The sequence below is a fragment of the Lagopus muta genome, chromosome 7 (assembly GCF_023343835.1).
Source record: "Lagopus muta isolate bLagMut1 chromosome 7, bLagMut1 primary, whole genome shotgun sequence".
Classification (NCBI taxonomy): domain Eukaryota; kingdom Metazoa; phylum Chordata; class Aves; order Galliformes; family Phasianidae; genus Lagopus; species Lagopus muta.
Genome location: NC_064439.1, coordinates 51,185,023 through 51,205,909, shown reverse-complemented (window position 1 = coordinate 51,205,909; position 20,887 = coordinate 51,185,023). Strand labels below are relative to the sequence as shown.

At 42.4% G+C, this 20,887-nt stretch overlaps 1 protein-coding gene across 2 annotated transcripts in view; it reads left to right on the top strand.

Moving 5' to 3' along the window:
* Nucleotides 1-4,031: 4,031 nt before the first annotated feature.
* Nucleotides 4,032-20,887, top strand: part of EGFR (epidermal growth factor receptor) — a 151,406-nt gene continuing 134,550 nt past the window's right edge. The window contains exon 1 of one of the 2 annotated variants that reach the window (XM_048952247.1): nucleotides 4,032-6,155. In XM_048952247.1, coding sequence (XP_048808204.1) covers nucleotides 6,044-6,155 — 112 coding nt within the window. In that variant the 5' untranslated portion in view covers nucleotides 4,032-6,043. The remainder of the gene's footprint in view (nucleotides 6,156-20,887) is intronic. The other variant, XM_048952246.1, reaches the window with a different exon arrangement.

Below are 20,887 nucleotides of genomic sequence, written 5' to 3'. Positions count from 1 at the left end.
GCAAGACCCTTGTTTCAAATTAATAGATTCAGCAACATGTGTAATGAAGAGGCGCTTGCTTCCTCAAGTAAGCCAGAGAAGCCAAAGTGCCAAATTGCATGAGTAAGTGCTCACTGACTGGGTAAAGGATTACGCATGAATGCATGAAGAAATAAGGTTACTGAAGTTTAAAGTGATAAAACAGCTTCAGTCATCAATGATAAATTTCTTTGTCTTCAGAGGAAATATTTTAAAGGAAAAAGAATTGTTTTAAAATATATTTAAAGTATCACATTACACGTATTTATGCCTAAATCACTTTCCCACTCCCACAGGCTAGGATTAGAAGCTGTGGCCCTCAGTTGCCTTTTTGAAAAGCACAGCTCCAGTTCTTTCACAGTCAAATATGCAGTGAGGTCAGGAAGGAAACAGGTCTGGAGAAGTTAATGCTCTTGTGATGGCTCTGAGTTTTTCAGTTGAATTGATCCCTAGTTCTGCAAAAATGGCTGGGAAAGGAAGTAATGCATAAAATGAAATGAATGTCTTGCAGTTACAGGGCTGCTTACAAAGATGTGGTGATGGAGAATCTGAAACAGCTGACCCATTCTGACCCATTTCAGAAAAAAAAATAATGGTAGAAGACAGTTTGCTTTGTTCTCATATATCCTTGGACTGTTTTCTGGTGTGCTTCCCATTATATCAGGATATTGCGTTCTTACTAGTGATGCAGGGTATCACATGTGGGTTGCTGGGGAGTCTGTTGAGGCTGAAGTGTGCACGCTGAATTGATTAGGGGCTTAGCTTCTCCTTGGTGGCATGTCATGTAGGTATTTCAGTGTCTGAACCTGGGTCTGGAGCAGAGGAAGCTGCAGAGACAGCTATATCTTAATTACCTCTGGAAGGTTTACGCCCAGAGAATTGCTCATCTGTCTGAACAGAATGGGAGTTAGTACCATCAAAGCTGCTGGAAGCTCAAGAAGTCAGTATCAGAGAGCTGAGATCCTGAGGTGTGATGGGGACCATGTAATAAAAAAAACACAATATCCAAATGACCCCTCAAAATCCCTCTTTAACTCAAGTTTTGACAGCAGCTAAAGCACGATGTCAGCCCTTGATCATCTGGCTTGAGGGTAAGCTAATTTTCTCTTCAACCTGCTGAGGCATCCTGCTAAGGATGCAGAGGCTAGCCCCGTACCCTGCCTTATCCCTGTGTGTGTTGCCAGACCAGCTGTCTGTGGAGCTCTCAGATCCTATTCTTCAAGGTACGCTGTCCATTCTTTGTATTACACAATCTATGCATGTTTTGTATTATCCATGCTTCTGCTTCACTGAGCTTATTTTGCAGTACCCCTGGGTAACAGGAAGTTCTCAGCATTCTCATCCCACTACCATTTTTGTATCAAGTAGTTTTCCAAGTAATCTGTGAAAGTCTAGGTTTGTTTATATTCTGGGTTTGGGGTCAGCCCCGGCTGGAAACCTAAGACTGATGTTTGGATCCAGGTCCCATATTGCCATTTAAAAGATTAAAGCATCTATAGAAACTCAAACATTCTATTGTTGTTTCTTTTTCTTCTAGAAACAGTAGACTGTGATCAACAAGAGAACTGACAAAAAGAAAACAAGAAGTAGGGAAACAGAGATGACCATGTCCATATTGGTAAATTATGAAGTGAATGTTCCCTAGATGAGACCATCTATGCTATTCATTTATATGAATAGCCAAGGATTGCTCCTAGTAGTTAGTTTGGATGCAGCCATGCTAGTCTTGAGACTGAGAGTTTATCTTCATGGTGGATACAAGTTATTCTGTGGCAATTTGTTTATGTGGAGATGGTCCTGAAAATGCTGAATCAAGGCAGAGATACCTCTACCGTGGAAAATCATGTGTCACCAAGTGGGTAAAAGGGAAGCCTGATTTCTTCCATGCTACTTAGCCCAAATTAGGACTGTTAGATGCAGTTGTTTAGGAGAATCATGGTGTTGCAACTTCTTATCGCTCCCATCTGTGTCTGCTTTTGATGCAGACAGCGGGAGATCGCTGAATCTGAAGAAACCCCCATTAGCCGCACCCTTGATGCAATGCACATTCCTTGCTCATTGACTCACGGCTATCAGCTTTCTCTTACTCCCTCTTTGCCATGTGTTTTGCAGCACTCTGAACACCTGAGGAGACAGCGTTTTGAGCAGACACTTGCTGTATTTGTGCACAGTATTGCATGTCCTCTCTCTGTCACTCTGGACATATGTGGCTCATGCAACAGATCAGAGATTAGGTAAGCAAAGCTATAAAGTTCTATAAAAGCTATAAAGGGAGGTGTTGTTGTTGTGTGTGTTTGTTTGTTGCCTATTTTTATTAATGAATAGGCTAGTGCTGCAAACAATATCAGAGCTTAAGACATTTAAGAGCATACTCCTGGTTTAGGAGAAGCTTTCCTGGAAAATGCAACATTGAACTTGAGGACTGAGGTAGTAGATTAAGTCTGATGTAAAGAAGTTAAAACTGAAGTATGAAGATCTACCTAAGATAACATCACGGTCACTTGTCAAATACTGACTATGAAATTTTCTACAATTAAGACTTAATTCCATCAACTCTGTCTGTGTTGGTCTTTTCCCTTCTATGTGCTGCTGTACAAACAAGCAATCAGTGTTAAGAGAGGAAAGAGAGAAGCTGAATGTGTTAAAATATACACATTTAAACAGTTCTCTAGAAATGTTCTCTAGAAGCAGCACAATCTGACAGGGTTTAAATAGTGTTCAAAAGAAACAGCTGTTGAGTGATAACTCCAGTCCTGCCACTAACATTCTGCCCAAGACAAATTAGTTTCAATCTACAAAATGAAAATGATAGTTACTAACCTGCTTTACAGGTGATTTTCAACTATAAATTAATTAATATTTGTGCAGTGCTTTGAAAGTGCAAAGTGCCATGAAATGCAAAGAATAATTACCTCGGTCCTTTGTTTTAAAACATCAGTGAGCAATCATAGAATACAAACCGCTGTGCAAACTGTGATGTCTGCTGCCTGGAACACCACACACATTAAATCTGAGAAAGCCAGGTTGTAAAATCCCGTTAATTCAGCTCTGCTTCATCTCTGCTCTTCCAACAAAGATTCTGCCCTTTAGAACCACTTCTGCAACATGCACAGAAGAACCATGTTACTACTGAGGAACAGTTGCTAGTAAATTTTGGTGAGATGCAAATGCTGACCCAGTCCTCATTGGGTAATGGAATTACAGTTTACATGTGTATATATGCTGAACATACAGGAAAAAAAAGGAGATAGGTATGCTCAATAAAGGAGGTCACTGAAGAATGTTGAAGTGAGGTGTTTTATTTGGTGTAATATTCTCACTATGAACCATAAATTTAAAAACAAATGGTCAAAAGCCTGACCTTTATCCCATGGCCTTTGCACACATACAGTTTTGCGATGTGAAAAAATACTGTATGCCCATGCTGAAATTCACTCTGTTACACTAACTTCAAAGAAGTTGGATGAAATGCAATTTCTGGGTACGTGGCCAGCTGTGTAGGGAAAATGCCATGTTTGAGTTCAAATTTACAAAAATTGTTCAGTTATGTCAAACGGGCCTGAAAGAGCTGCCTGTCATCACTGGTGTCTTCAGCCTCAGTCTCTCTATGTATCTTGTGACCTTGACAAGCAGAGCATAGATGCCATAGAAATGGTGCATCTGTGTTCAAAAAGCCGGGAAGTCAGAACCCATGGCAAGTCTGTGGTACTGCACCACCAGTCTCAGACAAGACTTCCCTGCATTGAACGTCTGCAGAGTGGGAAAGAAAACACAGAGAAGAACTTGCCCAGTCTTCTCTCTACCATGTTAGGAACGAAGGAGAAATTAAGTTAGGATCAATGCTTGTTTTCATGTGGATTGGTGTAGGGGCAGTATGCGATAGGCTGTAAATGAAATATGAAATATTCCTGCACAGTACAGGAGGTAGAATCACAATTGCATGAAAAATTCTGCAATGCAAGTGCTTGTTCTGAAATGAGTTAGAACAGGACTTTGCCAAGTTTCTCCACTGAATTCATGTGCAAAAGATGTTTTCATTTTCCTGTGCTTAGCTTACTTTTTAACTGTCATGCCAAATCCTTCCTTTATTGTAGATTATCAAAACTCAGTTTCATGTTGGTATCTCATTGTGCAACATGCGTGCCTAGAGGTATCTGTTTTTATTTAGCATTTATCTGTAGAACTGATTTGAGGTTCATTTCTTTGGTGTCTTAATTGCAGTTCCTCTCATAATGCAAGCTGCAACCTTTAGTGTGTATTGAGGTTACTTTGCAAATCTCCCCTCTCTAAAAGACGATTTTTTCCTGGGCTTCTCATTTTTAAAAATCTTCCAATTTGTCTAAACAAATGAAAATGTGTCATACGCACGTAAAGTTTTTGAGGTTGCACCGTGTAAGCATCTTTGAAGCAAACTGAATTAAATGGATATTGTGTTGCAGGATCAAATTCTGCCCCTGTTAAAGGCACAGAAACAATCAGAGGAGCAGTGTTGTATGGATATACTTATGTCTGAGTTTACTTCAAAGTATTTATTGTGTATTATTTACAATGGATAAGGAAAAGAGCATGCCAGCTATAGCATCCAAAAGCTCATCTCAATAATAAATGATTAGGGACATTTGCTATCTATGTGATATATTTATGATATCCAGTTGTGTTGCTATCAGCAACACACTGATGGGGATAGGCACAGGCATTTAGCACGTCCACCTCCCGAGCCCCTTGTCACTGTGAGTTCTGGAGTTCCCAATCAATCATAGCAGTTCATATCCTATTGACTTTGTGACCAGAATCTTTTCAGGAGCTTTAGAAAGAAGTTTCCAGTAAGCACCACATAAGCATGAGTCTGGGTGCCGGATGGTGAGATGGAAAACCGTGTGCTTGAGAAGATCCCAGCACGGACAAGTGACACTTTGTGTCCCATTTCCATGCCTAAGCATTAAGGCAGTGCTCCTTCTCACCTTGCAGATCAGCAGCCCACTTTAAAACAAAACAGATACATGTTGACTTGCTTGGGTTTGCTTCTTGGGGTAGCAAAGCTGAGGGGGAAAGAGCATGGTGCTTTTGCTTTGTGGATTTCCCTGCAGCACCCCAAGAACACTTCTGTATTACTGTCTGTTTGCAAAGTAATTCACTACTCACAACAGGTAGAAAAGAGAAACAACACGGGCAGATACGGGCCCTGCTAAAATACATCTAGCATCAGCTTGGTTTTTCTTGAGGCAAAATGACCACGTGGGAATAGGACCGAATGGGACTTTTCGCGGGCTCTGCTGATCCCGAGGTAGCAGAAACGAGGGCTGCGTATAACGGGACGAGATGGGTTTCTGCTGCATTCCCCGGCAGAGGCTGAGCTGCTGCCCGGTGTCCCACGGGAGGACACGGAGAGGGAGCTGAAGGCCACGGGGCTTTTTCGCAAGCGGCGACGCAAACGTCTGCTCGCGCCTTCGGCAGCTGCCGGGCAAACAAACAGCCGGGAAAGCGGAAAACGGGATATCCTCAACACTCACATAAACCGAGCGGGGGAATCGGCCGAGCTGCTCCCTTCCCCCACAACCCGTTCTCCTCCTCTGTCCTGGGGCAGGTAGGGGCCGCTCCATCCCTACCTGGGCGGGGAAGGCGCCGCTGGTTCCTCCTCCCCCCGCTCCTTACTCCCGCCCCATCCTCCTCCTCGGCGTCCCCAGAGGGAGCCCCTGCGCTCCGCGGCCGGGCGGAGAGCAGAGCTGGGCACAGTAGTCCCGCGGCCGGCCCCAGCCGCTCCGCAACCCCTGCGACAGAAGGAGCAGAGGAAGGAGGAAAAAAGAGGAGGAGGAGGAGGGGAAAGAGGAAGAAGAAGGCAGCAGCAGTCCGCCTGTAGCTGGGCAGGCACGTGTGCGCGCAACCCTCGACGGCCTCCCTCCAGCATGTTGCGCAGAGGCAGAGCGGCTGCCAGGAGCTGAGCGGGGCGGAGCGGAGCGCAGGGCAGAGCAGAGCGAGGAGCGGCTCGTCGGGGAGCTCCGTGCTCCCGTCACGTCCCACGCACACCATGGGCGTCCGCAGCCCCCTGTCCGCCGCCGGGCCCCGCGGGGCCGCTGTCCTGGTGCTGCTGCTGCTGCTGGGGCGCGTCGCCCTCTGTTCCGCCGTGGAGGAGAAGAAAGGTAACGGGCGGTGCGGGTCTGCAGCGGCGCTGCCGGGTGTGAGCCTTGGTGCTGCGGGGAGCGTCGGAGGGAAAGTCCCGGCTTCGTCCCTTAAGAGAAAGGGGAAAAAAAAACGGGAGAGAAAGATGGGAAAACAAACCTACAGCAGCGATCGCGCAGCTCTGACTTCCTGATTCTAAGCTTATTTTCTTTTGGAGGGGGGGGGAAGGAGGTGGAGGAAATAAAAGGGAATAAACCTTCGCGCGTCTCATCGTTTGTGCTTCTCCCCTCTCGAGGCTTTTTTTTTTTTCCTTCTCTCCTTTCCACTCCGCCCCCCGTGCTCTTTCCGCGGTGTCCCGAGCTCCCTCATCGCCCGGCTTTACCCCGTGCTGACCGGCGGCTCCGTCCAGCTGCCCCGCGGAGCTCGGGGAGATGGCACCGAGCACGGCAGGGACACGCCGGGCAGCCTCGGCCGGCCCGCCGCCTCGGGCCGGACACCTCAGCTCATTCCGCTCCAAAAAGATGAATGCATGTATATACGTGTGCACACACCTGGGTAGGGCGTGTAGGGGAAGACGGGAAACTTCTTGCGGGTTCTGGTAACTTCAGCGAGGGTTCTGAACGCTCTCAGTTATCAAAGCAGAGAGCGTTCCGTGCTCTCTCTCTGCCCCGCGCGATGCTGTCACCCTCGCTGAGCGCCCGGCAGCCGTGCGTGGGAACGGCGGGGGGGTGGCCGCGAGGCTGTCTGCTTGGCTTCTGGGGCTTTGTTTTTTACACGTTTTTGAAAAACTGGTTTAAGGAGTGAGGAAACGTTTGTGTCGGGAGAGTTCCGCCACTTTTTCTCCATGCGTGGTGATCTTTTCTGTGAATAGGCCCCGAGCGTTGTTCCAGGCAGAGTGCAGTTCTCTTTATCTTGGAAATCTGCCAGCAAGGAAAAAAATGCAGATTTGTTGTATTTTCTTTCTACAGAAAAAGAGGAAAAAGAGAATTAGTGGTGTTTAGAAGAGCTGGTGTGTGGCTGAAAACAGCTGAACCCATCTTTTTGTAACTGAGGGCAATAAAACCATCTTGAAAGGGAGCAGCAGCTCCCCGTTCTGAGGAACTAGTTGCACAACCTCAAAGCGGCGAAGAGGCTCCCTTGTTCCAGAAATCAAGTTCATACCTGTTGCTGATGTAATGTAGGCAGCTCTTCTTTCCCAGGTTTCTGATCTTTTTCTTTTCTTGTTTCTCCTCACCCTTTGAAAGTGACGCAGAGCAGAGCTGGCTCCATCTCCTGCATTTCTGTTAAGTCCTTTGAAATGCATCTCCCAGGTGCACATACCCTGTAGAATCTGTAAAATGCGGGGATAAACACATTGTTGCCTTCTTTAAAGCGCTTAATTCTGTGTCTCATGAACTTATGAGGGTGCTGTTTATTTGAGGATTGTTAAGTGATCAACAGCTACGTGATAATTCCAACAGACATTATTGTCAGCATTCTGTTAGAGAGTAACTGTTCATGTGAGGAGGACTAGGGTTAGAAGAGGGAAAGGCAGAATAACTTCTTCAAGAATCAATTCTTTGGGCTTTATTTGTTTTCCTCCGCATTTGAGGATGAATGAGAAAAGAAGGTGGGTACAGAATAAAGCAGCATTTGGGAATCACAAGATGCTGATTTAGGCAAAAGCCCATCGCCTTGGGACCCCATGGCATCTGAATTTCCCATTTTCCAGTTCTGAAAGCAAATGTACTGCCATAAACATTGCAACACTCGTGTCTTATGATAAAATTCTGTTGCTTCTAGATGTCCAAATGGCATGTGCATTTGTACTTCTTAGTATTTCAATCCAGTTAGTACTATCCCCCAAAAGTATGTAGGCAAACCTTTTTGTTACAAGAAGGTCAGAATCAACCTATAATGGGCGATGTCATAGTTTGATGGAAATTAAAATATAATTGTATATTTTACCAGAAGTTTAGGAATATCTTTTCAAATTGGGATGAGACAAAACTTTTTTGTTTGAGTGACTATAGTTGTGAAAATGAAAAACAAAACAAAACCCAATAGTTATGCATAATCCAACACCAAACAGCGTTGTTGGATACTGGAAAACACTCTCAGGAATCAATACCTCCCTCTCTCTCAACCCACCTTCTCTAATATTGATCCAGATTAAAAACAGAAGAAGTTATCTGGATTTACACTTATATTTGCTGGATGGCCTAGGTGCTAGGTGGCACCTGGTACAATTCCTTTGACAGCAGGCATGCCACTTCCTGCAGCATGCTTTTGACTGATGTCCATTTTGTGTTTCAGTGCTTAGTGACACTGCATTTATGCAAACTGCTTTTTGTTGCTTTATTGGCTCTATATGGCTAGTTTTGATCTGTACTTTTGCAGCCTTTGTGGGATGGGAACAAGGACTGTGCACATTAACCCACGGGGCAGCATACTGCAGAAGGTCTCTGCAGTACCCTCTCATGTACCTTATGCTTCGTATCGCTTTCTGCGGAACGGGGAAATTAGGCTCCTTTAGGATGCTGTAGTTGTTTTTTTGTTGGTTTTTGTTTTTTCTTTTTTTTGTTGTTGCTTTGGTTTTTTTCTTCTTTTTTTTTTTGCCTTTGGAAACTTTAACAAATTTGTGAAACGCTGGAGATGATTTTTCAGATATAGTTCAATGTGGTGAAATAAAGCAATTAAATAAGTCTTCAGTATAAACCTGTTCTTACTCCTTTGCCTCAATGTGTGAACGATTAAGAAAAAAATCCAAAGCCTATTGTTAAGGGCAATTGGTGATAAGCAAAGAAGGGAAGGCAAAGTGACAGCAGTCATTCCCTTAATTCAGACAACTTGCAAATACAGTGAATGTGCAAAATGCTGTGAAAGAGTTTGGTGTCTCAACAGAATGCATATATGTTCACATATGTACATGTGAACAAACTGCGTGCAGAAGTGATAGTAGTAAATAATGTATTATTGCTTGCATCAAGAGAGTATGAAGAGATTTCCAGATAAATGAGAAATGAAGAGCAATGCCCTGAAGACTACAGTCAGAGTAGTACATTATAATTCATTTGTTAATTTATAGAGACTTTCAGGGAGTGTAACACAATGTCATTGTGTTCCTCAGGGCTGACTTTTTCATTTGGGTATCCATATATCACTGAAATCAGTAGGATATGCGAGCTTTAGTAGCGAGATAGCTGACTGGCCAAACCAGTTCCTTCTGAAGGCATCCTTATCTTCCTTCAGTACAAACTACATTAGCTTTAGCAGCTGTTCAGAAATAAGCCTACCAAAAGGTTTACTTCATCTTAGGGAGGATGACTGTCTTCCCCGAATGCACTAATATCCATACTTACAAAGCAAAACCCCTAGATCAGTCCAAGTTTCAGTAACGTGTGCATCAGAGGGTACAGTCAAACTGTGGTTCTAAGTGTTGCATCCAATAAAAAACTAACATACATTAAAAACCCAGCAGTCAGTATGTCATGTTCTATTTGTGTCAAATCCAGTGTTCCAGACTGTATTGCTGAAGTGCTTTGTGGTTGTGCTTTGTGCCAAATTGCTTTGCCTTGGAGGGCATTGCTCTGAGAAGCCAGGGCTGGCCATACTCACCAAATCATCCTCTGACTGGTCTACACAAGAGGAGAACTTGTTGGGGTGACCCACTGACAGATGAGCTGGAAAGGCCTCATTTTCAAAAAGTGACCTGATATCAAGAGTAGTTGTTATTTTGGAAGAGCGTTAGTTGCACTGTCTTTTATCATTCTTCAAATACCACCCTGTTACGCTGCTCTCCTGGAGCAGGGGAAATGTGATCGCCTTGGCTGGGGCTCAGCTAGTACAGAATTGCACCCAATCTAATTAGGATTTTGCTAGTTTTAACAGAAGCAGGAAGTGATTGGAAAGAGAGCAGGGCTTTCATTTGCTCTTCATTAAAGGCACATTCTGACTTTTCCTTTCTTGAATTTGCCATGCAGAAACGTGTGCAGGAAAGTGTGCAGCCTCTGATGCATGCTCAAGCAGTAATTATTGCTGTGCTAAGGATCATCACCTGACCCACTCTCACCTAAAGGTCAGCTTGAGCAACGTGCCTTGCTGTAAGCGTGTTTTGAGAAGTGAGTGCACAGTTTGCCTCTCTGAGTCCTACAAAGCGCTTCACCCAGCACCTGGGTGCAGTGGTGGCTGAGTGGGACCATTGCTTTGCCCAGGCTATGTGATACCTGGGGGAAGGCATGATGGGACCAAGCAAAACAGCCCTTGCCTTGGGGATACACCCTCCCAGTTAGACTGATGTGTGCTGGCACACCAGCTCTGGCTGAGAGGGTGACTCACCAGAGGTCCTTCTGCCCCTGTTGCCTGCTTATCCCTGCCGAGTAGTCATTGGCACGGATTTAGCAGCTTTAGCAGGGGTAGAAAGCACTTAGGTTCAGCAGAGACCACAAGGATGATCTGAGGGCTGGAGCACCTTTCTTGTTGAGACAGGCTCAGGGAGCTGGGCTTGTTCAGTCTGGAGAAGGAAAGGCTCTGGTGGAGACCTTACAGTAGCCTTCCAGTATCTAACATGACCTGCAGGAAAACTGGGGAAGGACTCTTTATCAGGGAGTGTAGTGACAGGACAAGGGATTATGGTTTTAACTAAAAGAGGGGAGATTTAGCTTAGGTATGTGAAACAAATTCTTCTCTATGAGGATGGTGAGGCACTGGAACAGGTTGCCCAGAGAAGCTGTGGATACCTCATCCCTGAAGGTGTTACCAAGGCCAGGTTGGATGGTGCCCTGAGCAGCCTGATGTAGTGGGAGGGATTCCTGTCCATAGCAGAGGGAATGGAAGTAGTTGTTTGAACCCAAGTCACTCTATAGTGTGGTATGGTCCTAGGATAATTCTGCTTTGCTGGGAGTTAATGGTGCTTGGGATGTGAACCCACCAGTTGATGTTTCCTGTGGACTTGGGCAGTTGTTGTTCAGCTTGATACAGTGCATGCTACCCCTTTTGTGTGTGAAAAAATTTGACTTCCTTCTATGCATCCAGGAACACTATGTTAGTCAGCAGAGGATGAGATCTAGTACAGTTCCTGCCCGTTTTGGCTTTCACTGTGTTACTTCTGGCTTCCCATGGCATCAAACTGGACTGTAACACTCCTTTATTTAGGGCTGAATTCTGCTGACCTAATTGTATTGAGTAATAATGTACTTTTTTTTCAGAAGTTATAGTTACAGAGGACTTGGCATGAATATGGGCAGCAGAAGTTATTTATAAAAGAAATGTGGAAAGAAAGTGGGTTTTTTTCCTGTTCAGAGAGGTTGTACAAAACGAATGTCTATTTCTGCTGAAGCAAGATTGTTGTTTATTAAGAAAGCTGTGACTACTATGCCTTATTAGTTTGGCCCATGTGGAGCATATTTATATGTAGGTGCGGGTCTTGTGCACTCTGTATTTAATTAGTAATGTTATTAAGTGTTGTTCACAAGGAAAAAGCATGAGAAATTCTTGTTACTTTTCCTGTTCAAACAAACTTTGTGATGACCAAACTTTCTGAAATACGCTTGCTACCACATTTTGAAGTTTTAATGCGAAGTGTGTTTTGCCTACTGACAAATCAGTGCAAGGCAGATGCGAGTTTCCTCTGCCTTTCAGTGTGCTTTCTTCAACCCACACATCTGTGTACGTGAAAGTAAACATCTACATGTTCACATGCATGTCTCACTGTTTGAGTGCATCAAACCATGGGAGGATTCTGTTTGTTTCGGTGGTTGAAGGAGGAAAACAAACAAACAAACAGAAAGAATGACTTCCAGTCAAAGTGAAACATATTAGGGTGGTTCTAGTAAAGTGAAAAAAAAGAAAAATGAAAGAAAAAAAAAAAAAAAGGAAATAAAAACAGAGCACTGACTATCTAAAAAAAGGCAGATCTAGGCTAATTTGGAAGATTTGTTTGACCTGAAACCATTTTTTTTTTCAAGTTGGGTAAAAAGGAAAATCAAATGCTATTTGTAATGAAAAATTGCCAGTTTATTCTGAAAATAGCAGAGCACTGCTTAATTTCCTTAAATTTGTCTCCCACTCAGTTTCTGGGCCACGGCATATTTGCTGCATTTGGCTCAAATTAATGAACTAACTTCAGTTCTATTCTTTGCTTCAGAAAAACTGAGGTGGGATGAATTGCTATTTGTGTAAAGTTGAGAAGCTCTGCTCCAGTTTATCTGAAGGTAAAATAGAGAGACAAATGTTTGTCATGGCTTTTCCATTTTCACTGAGAATTAATAATGAAGGATCTTGGTTTCCATCACCTGTGCTGGGTATGCATGGTGCATACACTGAACCGTGCTGTCCTTTGGCCAGGGCTGATACACCTGGGACACCAGTCCCAGTGTGGACTGGGGCTTTGGGCAGCAGAGCAAGGGCTGCCATGCAGAGGCTGTACCCCAAGGGCTGGTGGTGCTGCCAGGCTGATTAAAGGCCCTCTGCTGCATGCACCTGCTGCTCTGTGGTTCCAACATGCAGCGAAGGTGCTGTGCTCCTCGCCACCCAGCCATGCCCTCTGGCGCCTGTGGAAACTGCAGCTCTGCCATCCCACTCCATCCCAAGCCTTGCACAATAAAAATAACACATTACATGCAAGGACTGTTTTGCCAGAATATCTCTTTCCAGGCTGCTGGGGTCCAGAGCAGGGTGATGCTGGGTGAGATGTTTTCCAGGAAATATGGAAAGAAGGAGGAGTGGATATAAAACAGACGTTCCAATGACAGAAAAGTAGTGCTTTAGCTCGGGTTTGTGCAGTAAGAAAGTTATTATTTGTGGGAACTGTTTTTTTTTTTTGTTTTGTTTTGTGTTTTTTTTTCATTCTGTAATCCAAATAGTGGCATAATCCTTGATTTCTCATCACCAAACTCAGTTACACATATGAAGATAACCAGGGTAGCCCTAGAAATTGGCTATTCTTGGCACTGGCGCGCTGTGAATTTGCACTTCTCTTGGTAGGAAAAGTATTATTTTATCTACTGGGAGCCATGGAACCAGGGCCACGGAGACTTTGGCTGCCTGAGGTAAAACAGTTGGCTACTGGCTAAGTTGCTTGTTGGGATCTTGGCCTCTCCTCCTTTGTTCTAGCCAATGACAGTCGTAGCCTGCAGTTTGAGGTAACCGGCTTCCTATTTGAGGGCTGATTTGCGAGCTTGGAAATGATGTCTAGCAAAGGGCATTGTTTCGTCCCATTCCTGAAGGTCATTCTCTGCATCCTCCCTGGCAGTTCTATGTCCGTGTGGGATGCTGGCCGTAGCGTGTCTGGTGGTTCACTTGGGACATGGTGACTTCAATGGTATGTGTCTGGCTTGGCTTCTTATTTTCTGCTTGCGACAGGCCTCTCGTTCCACCACACTGGGGAAACTGCAGCAGCTGCTAGAGTAACAGCTGTATGAGGCAGTGGCTGCAATCAAGGTGGGCTGCAAGTGGGTATTGCTTTGTGAGATCTGAACTGCTTCTGAAATCGCTTCTACCTAGCTGCAGAACAGTATTAGTAGCAGTTTCGTATTCCCAATGCCTGACTGAAGAAAAAAAAAACAACAAAGAACTACAGCTACTTCTGACTGGGGATTTGTATTCAAACATTCAAACTTGTCTCCACCCGTTAAGATCAGATAACTTATGTGTGCTTCTGAAAGATGAATCTGATTTGAATCTAAGGTAGTAAACAATTTTCAGAACTGTGTACTTACATTCTGCAAACGATTGTTATGGCTGCATGTTATTGTTCCCTATTGCTAAGAAATTCCCTGATCTGGGAAATACCGATGCATATAATTTATTTGTTTTCTTATTGAAATTCTTAGGTTCAAAATGCATTTGTATAACAGCCCTGCTTTCTGAAGTTCACCTGGGAGGCAAGGCTTAGGAGGGAGGCATGGTTCAAGGAGGAAGCCCATTCTAGCTGCTGGGTCAGTTATTTTAACAATGCTTTCAGCAAAGATGCAAGAGGCTGTTTGCGTAAATCAGTAACTGGTTCCCATGATTCAGATTATATCACTTGTTCAGGTCATTTGAATAAATAAATAACTTCTAGTAAATGAAACAACTTCTGCAATTAGGATGGCATGCTGTATACTTCATGCTGTTTGTTGTGTGGCTTTCAGTAGATACAATTAAGTTGGGTTATACTTGGAATGCTAGGTGGCATTTCATCACGAGCCACTTAACCAAAGCTTACATTAAAATGAGATATAGATTTGTTTTGTATGGGTGGCATTGTGCTGCATCTTCAACGCTTGCATTCTCTGCAAGCAGATACTTAATGGGGAATTGATTTCTCTCGCCAAGTGCACCTTGAAAGTAGTATTTTAAAAACATATTGTTACTTACTTTTATAAGTATGCCATGTACAAAGTAATGCTGATAAACTGAAGAAAATTTATCACATGCTATCCGTGGCAATAAGCAGCTTTGGCTGATGGTGTTCTTTGGAGATGCAGTGGATGGGTAAGAATTAAGGGCTTCCTGACAAAATCAGCAACTGCTGGTTCTCCTGCCTGAGGGCCTTGGCACTGGACTTTGCACAAACTGTGACTTTGGAAGCTGGAAAAAAAATCCTCCATTTCCTTTAATCATTATGAACAAGAGGCTGTAATAGAAGCAGACATGACTAATATTTGATGAGCTTGCTTCTAATGCATTAAATCCAGAGGTACAGAGATCATCTATCTGTATCCTCATATCTGGGCATATGAGAGCAGGAATCTCTCCCTTCTTCCACAGAAAAAGAGGGTAAGGAAGATGTCCTGAAGTCCTGGTTGAAACTACCTTTTCAGAAATTATTTCTCCTTCCACATGGAAGTTTTCTCATCTGTGCAGTCTTGGTTGTTTTTTTTCCCCCTCCATTTTTATTACAACTTATTTCTCATGGATGGAAACATGATATTCACAGTTGTTTAAGAAGGATTCCATTTGTTTTGCTGCTCTTCAGATGAGTTTTGTACAAAGCCCTGCCTTTTGCTTTTTCCTGTTTAAAAACAAGCAGAAAAACCCAAGTGGAAAAAAAAAACCCAACAATTAAACCAGAGCAAGGCAAACCAATTATTTTTTTAAATAAGAATTTTTAATCGGCATAATTCTGACAGAGCTGACCATAATTTAGACTTCTGTGTCTGCAGATGAACGTGGGTTTTGCAGCAAGGAGTGGTGTGTATGGTCTTTGTGCATGGCATAACTCACTTTTGCTGAAAGTGGGAAGTGGCAGAAGTGGGACTTTGTTCTCAGCCACCCTGAGGCAGAAAGGTGACTGCACTAGAAACAAGCTGTCACACAATTTAGGAACAGTCCCATCTCCCCTTCATCATGTGACATGCCAGGTCTTTCCCCATGGACACATGCTGTAGGCTTAGATCCAGAAAGGATGTATTTCCCTCTTCAGATTCAGTGTTTGAATCCTGACTGGTATCTGGTTGGCCCCAATGAGGCCATTCCTATTGAGGCATGATAGCTGACAGTACATTGATCATCATTACAAGTGGAAGGGCTAGTGTTTGTCTTTCTAATGAAAATTTCTCTTACTAGTCATTATTTACTTGGGCTTACTGAGGACAGAACATGGGCTGTTGTTTGAAGTTTCCCTTGCAGAGCTGTGGAAAACAAACATTGGTATTGAGCCAGTGTCTTTGTGCAACAGGCTGTGGGAGGTGCAAGGCTGGATCAGTTTGCTGCTTGCCATGGCTGCATTGTCCAGGTAGATGTTGGTCCCATTATCTCTTCCCCAGAGTTAAGAGCAGGAGTTCAGTCCTCTAGAGCAGAAGCAGCAGTAAGTCCTTTTCCACAGATGTAGAAAAAGGAAAATGTTGTTTGTGCTTGTGCCAAGTGCTTGGCTTCTGGTCTTCACTACTCAGAACAAGGGATAAACAGTGAAGTTACAGTAGTTACTGTCTGTCAAAGCAAATGTGATGCTTCCCTTTGGTGATTCCTAATTTGATAACTTGGAATGAAGTTAAATGATGTAGGAGATTGAAGTCAAAACTTTTGCATCTTCAGTGATCCTGGTAAGACCTCATCATTTCATAGAATGTCCGTGTTGAGATATGAGTCTAATTACTACACTAGTTTGATATTTTTCCTTTGTCTTGGGTTCAGAAGGGGTTTTCATTTATACGCTTTCTCATTTCCATTTGATCTTCAAAAAGTAGTTGTGTTGAACAAAGATACTGGCAGCCTGTTTCCTTTCTGATAAGCTCAGTGAGGTGCTCATGCTAATGATTTCTTTTAATAGTTATTATTTCAGGGCTTTTTGTATTCTTTTTTTTGTCTCCTTAATGTGGTAGATGCCATTGGAAGCGTCATTTTATCATAGTTGTTCATGGCAATTAACTAAACCAGCAGCATCTTTTCTGAAGTTTTTGTTCGTCAGTGTGCACGATGCTCCCAGCAGTGTGTGCTTCCTGACATTTATGATATTTCTCAAGCAGAAAAAAGATAGCATAGAGTTTTTTTCCAAATGAAAGTCTTTTTGACTTGAACAGCAGCAGTCTGTCTTGCATCGATGAGCACATGGTTTTCAGTGAATTAAGACTAAAAATAGCTAATTAACAAGTTCTCTGTTTCTTTTGTGTCTGGTCATTAGTTACTATGGCCCTCATTAACTCATAGTATAGCAGCGTCAAAGATGCTAATGCAGGAGGAGAATTCTTTGGGGTTCTGCAGAGAAATACTCTGTTACCTATTTCCCAGAAATACGTCCTTATATCATGAGTATGTGTGCTTGTATGCTCAGCTCGTGTCGGTATTTTTTACTCACAGCTTATCTGACGAAGGGGAAAATCTAAATTAGTCACTGACACTTGAAAAGGGACTTGGCCTGTTTTCTCCTCCTTTAACATACCAACTGGATCCTGACTATAAAGCTAAACTCAAATGCTGTTTCAAAGACAAGGATCATTTCAAAAACAGCAAACATAACACTTTAGTAAACAGACTAGTTATAATAGGCAAGACTAGAAAATGGATTGTTCCATGGATCAGTGCTGTACTGTTAAGAGTGATGATATCTTAGTGGTAATCTCACTGTTGGACTTAATGGCCCGTAAACATTGATAAAAGCTTTTGTAAAATTGTCACCAATGATTCCATCCATTGTTAGATTGCCAATGAACTTCCTCAGATGCTGAATAAATTGCTACTATCAATTATGTTTTTGCAATTATAAAATAAGTCTTTTGTTTTGGAAGTATAATAACTCGCATAAGAAAAAAACAAATTCTGTCAGCTTAAAATTAATTGATCACATTGCTGTAAATGCCCAAAGCTCTTTCAACTGTATAGGGCTGGTGTAGCTTTTCATCTGAAGCTGTACACCCATGAATTTCCTCTACCAAATACTCTGTGTCAGCAGAAATGAGAAATGTCATTGCCTGTTTTGGCTGAAATGGAAAACAGAATTTTGAATTTTATAATAATTCTATTCTGTTGTTTCTGTGTAATTTTAGCATGGTACTAGAATGTGAACATTGAAAAGGCAAGAGAGATTGCTTTCCCAGCCTTTAATATGCCAGTTTGAAAAAAAAAATTCAGAAACGCTTAGATTTTTATCTACAATTACATGCTGTGTCAACGTATGGTCCTTTTGATTATTGCTTTTTTTTTTTTCCACACAGCTACTAAATTCTTCAGCTCCATTTTTTTCCTCCCTTAATCCCTTCCATGTGATTGGTGAAATGACTTGTTATCAGCCCCAGCCTGATACAGAGCGGACTGTAATCCGGAGCAGGAAGAGAAGGAAGTTCTCTTGCAAGAAAGTAAATAGCACAGGGTATTTAACAGTGCATTAAGCAATGTAGCAGTTAGACTATCCTCATAATAGAGAGATGAGAGCAGGAAAATGCTCTGTATGTCATTAGGTTAGCCAAGCAGTGAAATGTCCTGGCATTGATAGTGTTCAGCGCAGCGTATCTCATGCACTGGCACTGGTAATGCAAAATGGAGTAATGCAAAATGCAAAACACATGGAGGAGCTGCCTGGGAGCTTTCCAGTTGCAGCACGGAATGAAAAGGAGCAGCTGCCTTACCTGATTTTTTTCTTTTTTTTTTTTTTTTTAGTTCAGTTTTTATACTCTAGGGAAGAGAAGTAATGTGTCTACTGCTGAATAGACCCAGGATCTGTTCTCTTAGTGCTATTGCTTGTCCGTTTGCTTGATTTTCTTTAGGAGATGGCAGTGGGCCATGTATTCCAAGGGAATATGTTATACAGCCCAACTCATGCAGTTTTGTGCATCTAATAGTGGCATTGGCTGGCACATTAGCTGTGATGAAGCCACTTTCTCCATCCCCACCTTCCTCATGTGTTTGGAAGAGGGCAGTATGGTGAGGTTCAAGGATGGCCTTGAAGATTTTGGTTTTCTTACTCAGGAATGTGCAAGTTCAAAGAAAGGCACTGCAGCTATATGCGGGGTGGGGGGGGGGATTGCAAGAGGTGGAATTATGGAGAACTGGAGGAAAAAGAAAATCTTGCTTCTGTTACAGTTCTGTTACAGTAACACTGTAGCAGAAGCATGTCTTTTCAACTGGTACTTAATCTGGCAAACCTTAGGTGTAATATTCCTTTGAAGTCTATGGATATTTTGCCTGCCAGGACTGCAGGATCAGGATTTTTTATTACTTTATTTGCCTAAGAAAACTCTTCTCATCTACTTAAAGGGGAAAGCTGATACAAAATACCAGACTATGTATTACGAAGGCTATGCCAAAAAAGTAATTTGTCTGAAACAGAAGGTGAGATTATAAATTATAGTCACATCACAAGGCATTATGGTGTCAGAATTAAAACTTTAAATGTGAATTTTGATTGGCTGTGCTTAAAAGTAAGTCTAGTAATCTGGTAATTGTCACTTCACTTTCTTTTCCTAAAAAATTATTCCTAGACATTCTGTTGGATGGAATTGAAATTGATGAATTCCTTAGGATGTGTACAGTGATGTGTCTTCACCATGGATTTCTGCCAGCTGACGTGATGGTTCTACGACTGCAGAGAAAAGGAGATATCTCAAAACTTGCTGGAGTTAATCTGGTTGAGTCGAATGGCATTTTGCTCACATACTGAATGTGCTGGACTCAAAACTTCTAAATGGCAGACCTTGCAACTTATTGTATGTGTATACATGTATTACACATGTACGTCTATATATAAAAGAAAAAGAATTATTTACTGTAGTCCTGACACAATATGTTAATATGGCATTCTTAGTTTTTACAGGCCTCTGGCACTCATACTTCATAGGAACAAATGGAACAAACTGCAACAACTGTTATGCCACACAGTACCTAAGCAGCTCCTGTCTATATGGTGTACATTAGACAGACTTTTAAACTGCACAATTAAAGTAAAAGTAAGAGCTTAGCACTCACTGAATGCTGTGGCCATAGGAGAGCATGAGTTGGTTCTGAAGCTGAGAAAAGGTCTTCATGGAAATAGTTAGCAATAGCTGTGATTTAGCAAGCTACTTTGGCGAAGGCATCACTTCGTTTGTATGCACAATCCATTTGAAATCAGTGGAGTTGTACGTAGTCATTGAGCCTGTACAGGATTAGGAGCCTTGTCTTACTGGGGGCAAAAAGTAGATTATTTAAGGGAGCAATAATTTTTAGAAGCTGAAGGAGGGACGCTTTAAATCATGACTGATGAGGGCAACTACTTGCCATTTCTTGATAATGAGCCTCTGAGGATTGTTTGTAAATTTAATTTCAATAAGTGGAAGCATCAGAAGCTGCTGGAAATTTTGATTTATGGATGTGAATTTTGGGCAAGATTTCATGTTACGTGTGTACACTGCCTATGTCTGAAAACAAGAAAATGTTGTCAAGCTGTGTAACAAAGTTCTGCTGTCTATTAAAACTTAGAGATTTGAAGTAACACATTCTAAATGTTTCTATACAGTGCAGTGCAAATAGGAGAAACAAAATAGTGGTAAAGACTGAACTAGTCTGGATTCAGCGAGACTCTACCTTATCACTGATAGTAGCATCAGATTAGCATCCTATTTAGGAGTTTTGCTGTTACTCAGCTATGGTACAGGAAGACTTTCTGTGCAACAAATTTACTATATTTCATTGTATTCTTAAACCTTATTCTTACCTCTTAGAGCTGAGTGTGTGTATTAATAGATACATGCATTTAGAAAAAGCGTATGGGGATTATGAAGAATTTATTATGCTCAGTAGCACTATGTTTTCATGAAGATTGGCTGCTGTTCTCTTGTTTTTTTTTTCTCTCAAAGCTGTGCTTTTATCAGATTATATAAAACTGAAACATATATGCAGTTTTGTGAAATAGAAAAATGCTACTTATATATGCTTCATAATTGGTGCCTTTCCCTGTTCTTTTGGAGTAATTGCTGATCTGCATCTTTATTCTTTGAAAGTGCTCTGAAATAAACATACACTGAAAGAAATTATGCATAGGTGCTAATTCATATATTTGTAAATATGAGTTCTGTTTGTCACAGCCTGAATTTCAGTCTCCTCCATTATGGTAACCTGTGTGCTGTTAGTAGCTGAGAGATAAATGATGCAGAAGGCTGGAAGGAGCAGCTTCCCTACTGGTGTCTCTTCTGTGTGACTGTTCTTGTTTTCCCTGGTCTGCTCCTGAGAGCATTTAAGACCATGCATTAGGACGGTGCCATTGGGGCTTACCTCCTTTTTCTCCCATGGAAGCCATTAGTTAAATAACTTGGGAGAGAGCATTGCAGAAGTCTGCCTCTGCTGCAGCTGGATGTTCAGAGCTGAGCCCAAATCCTGATGT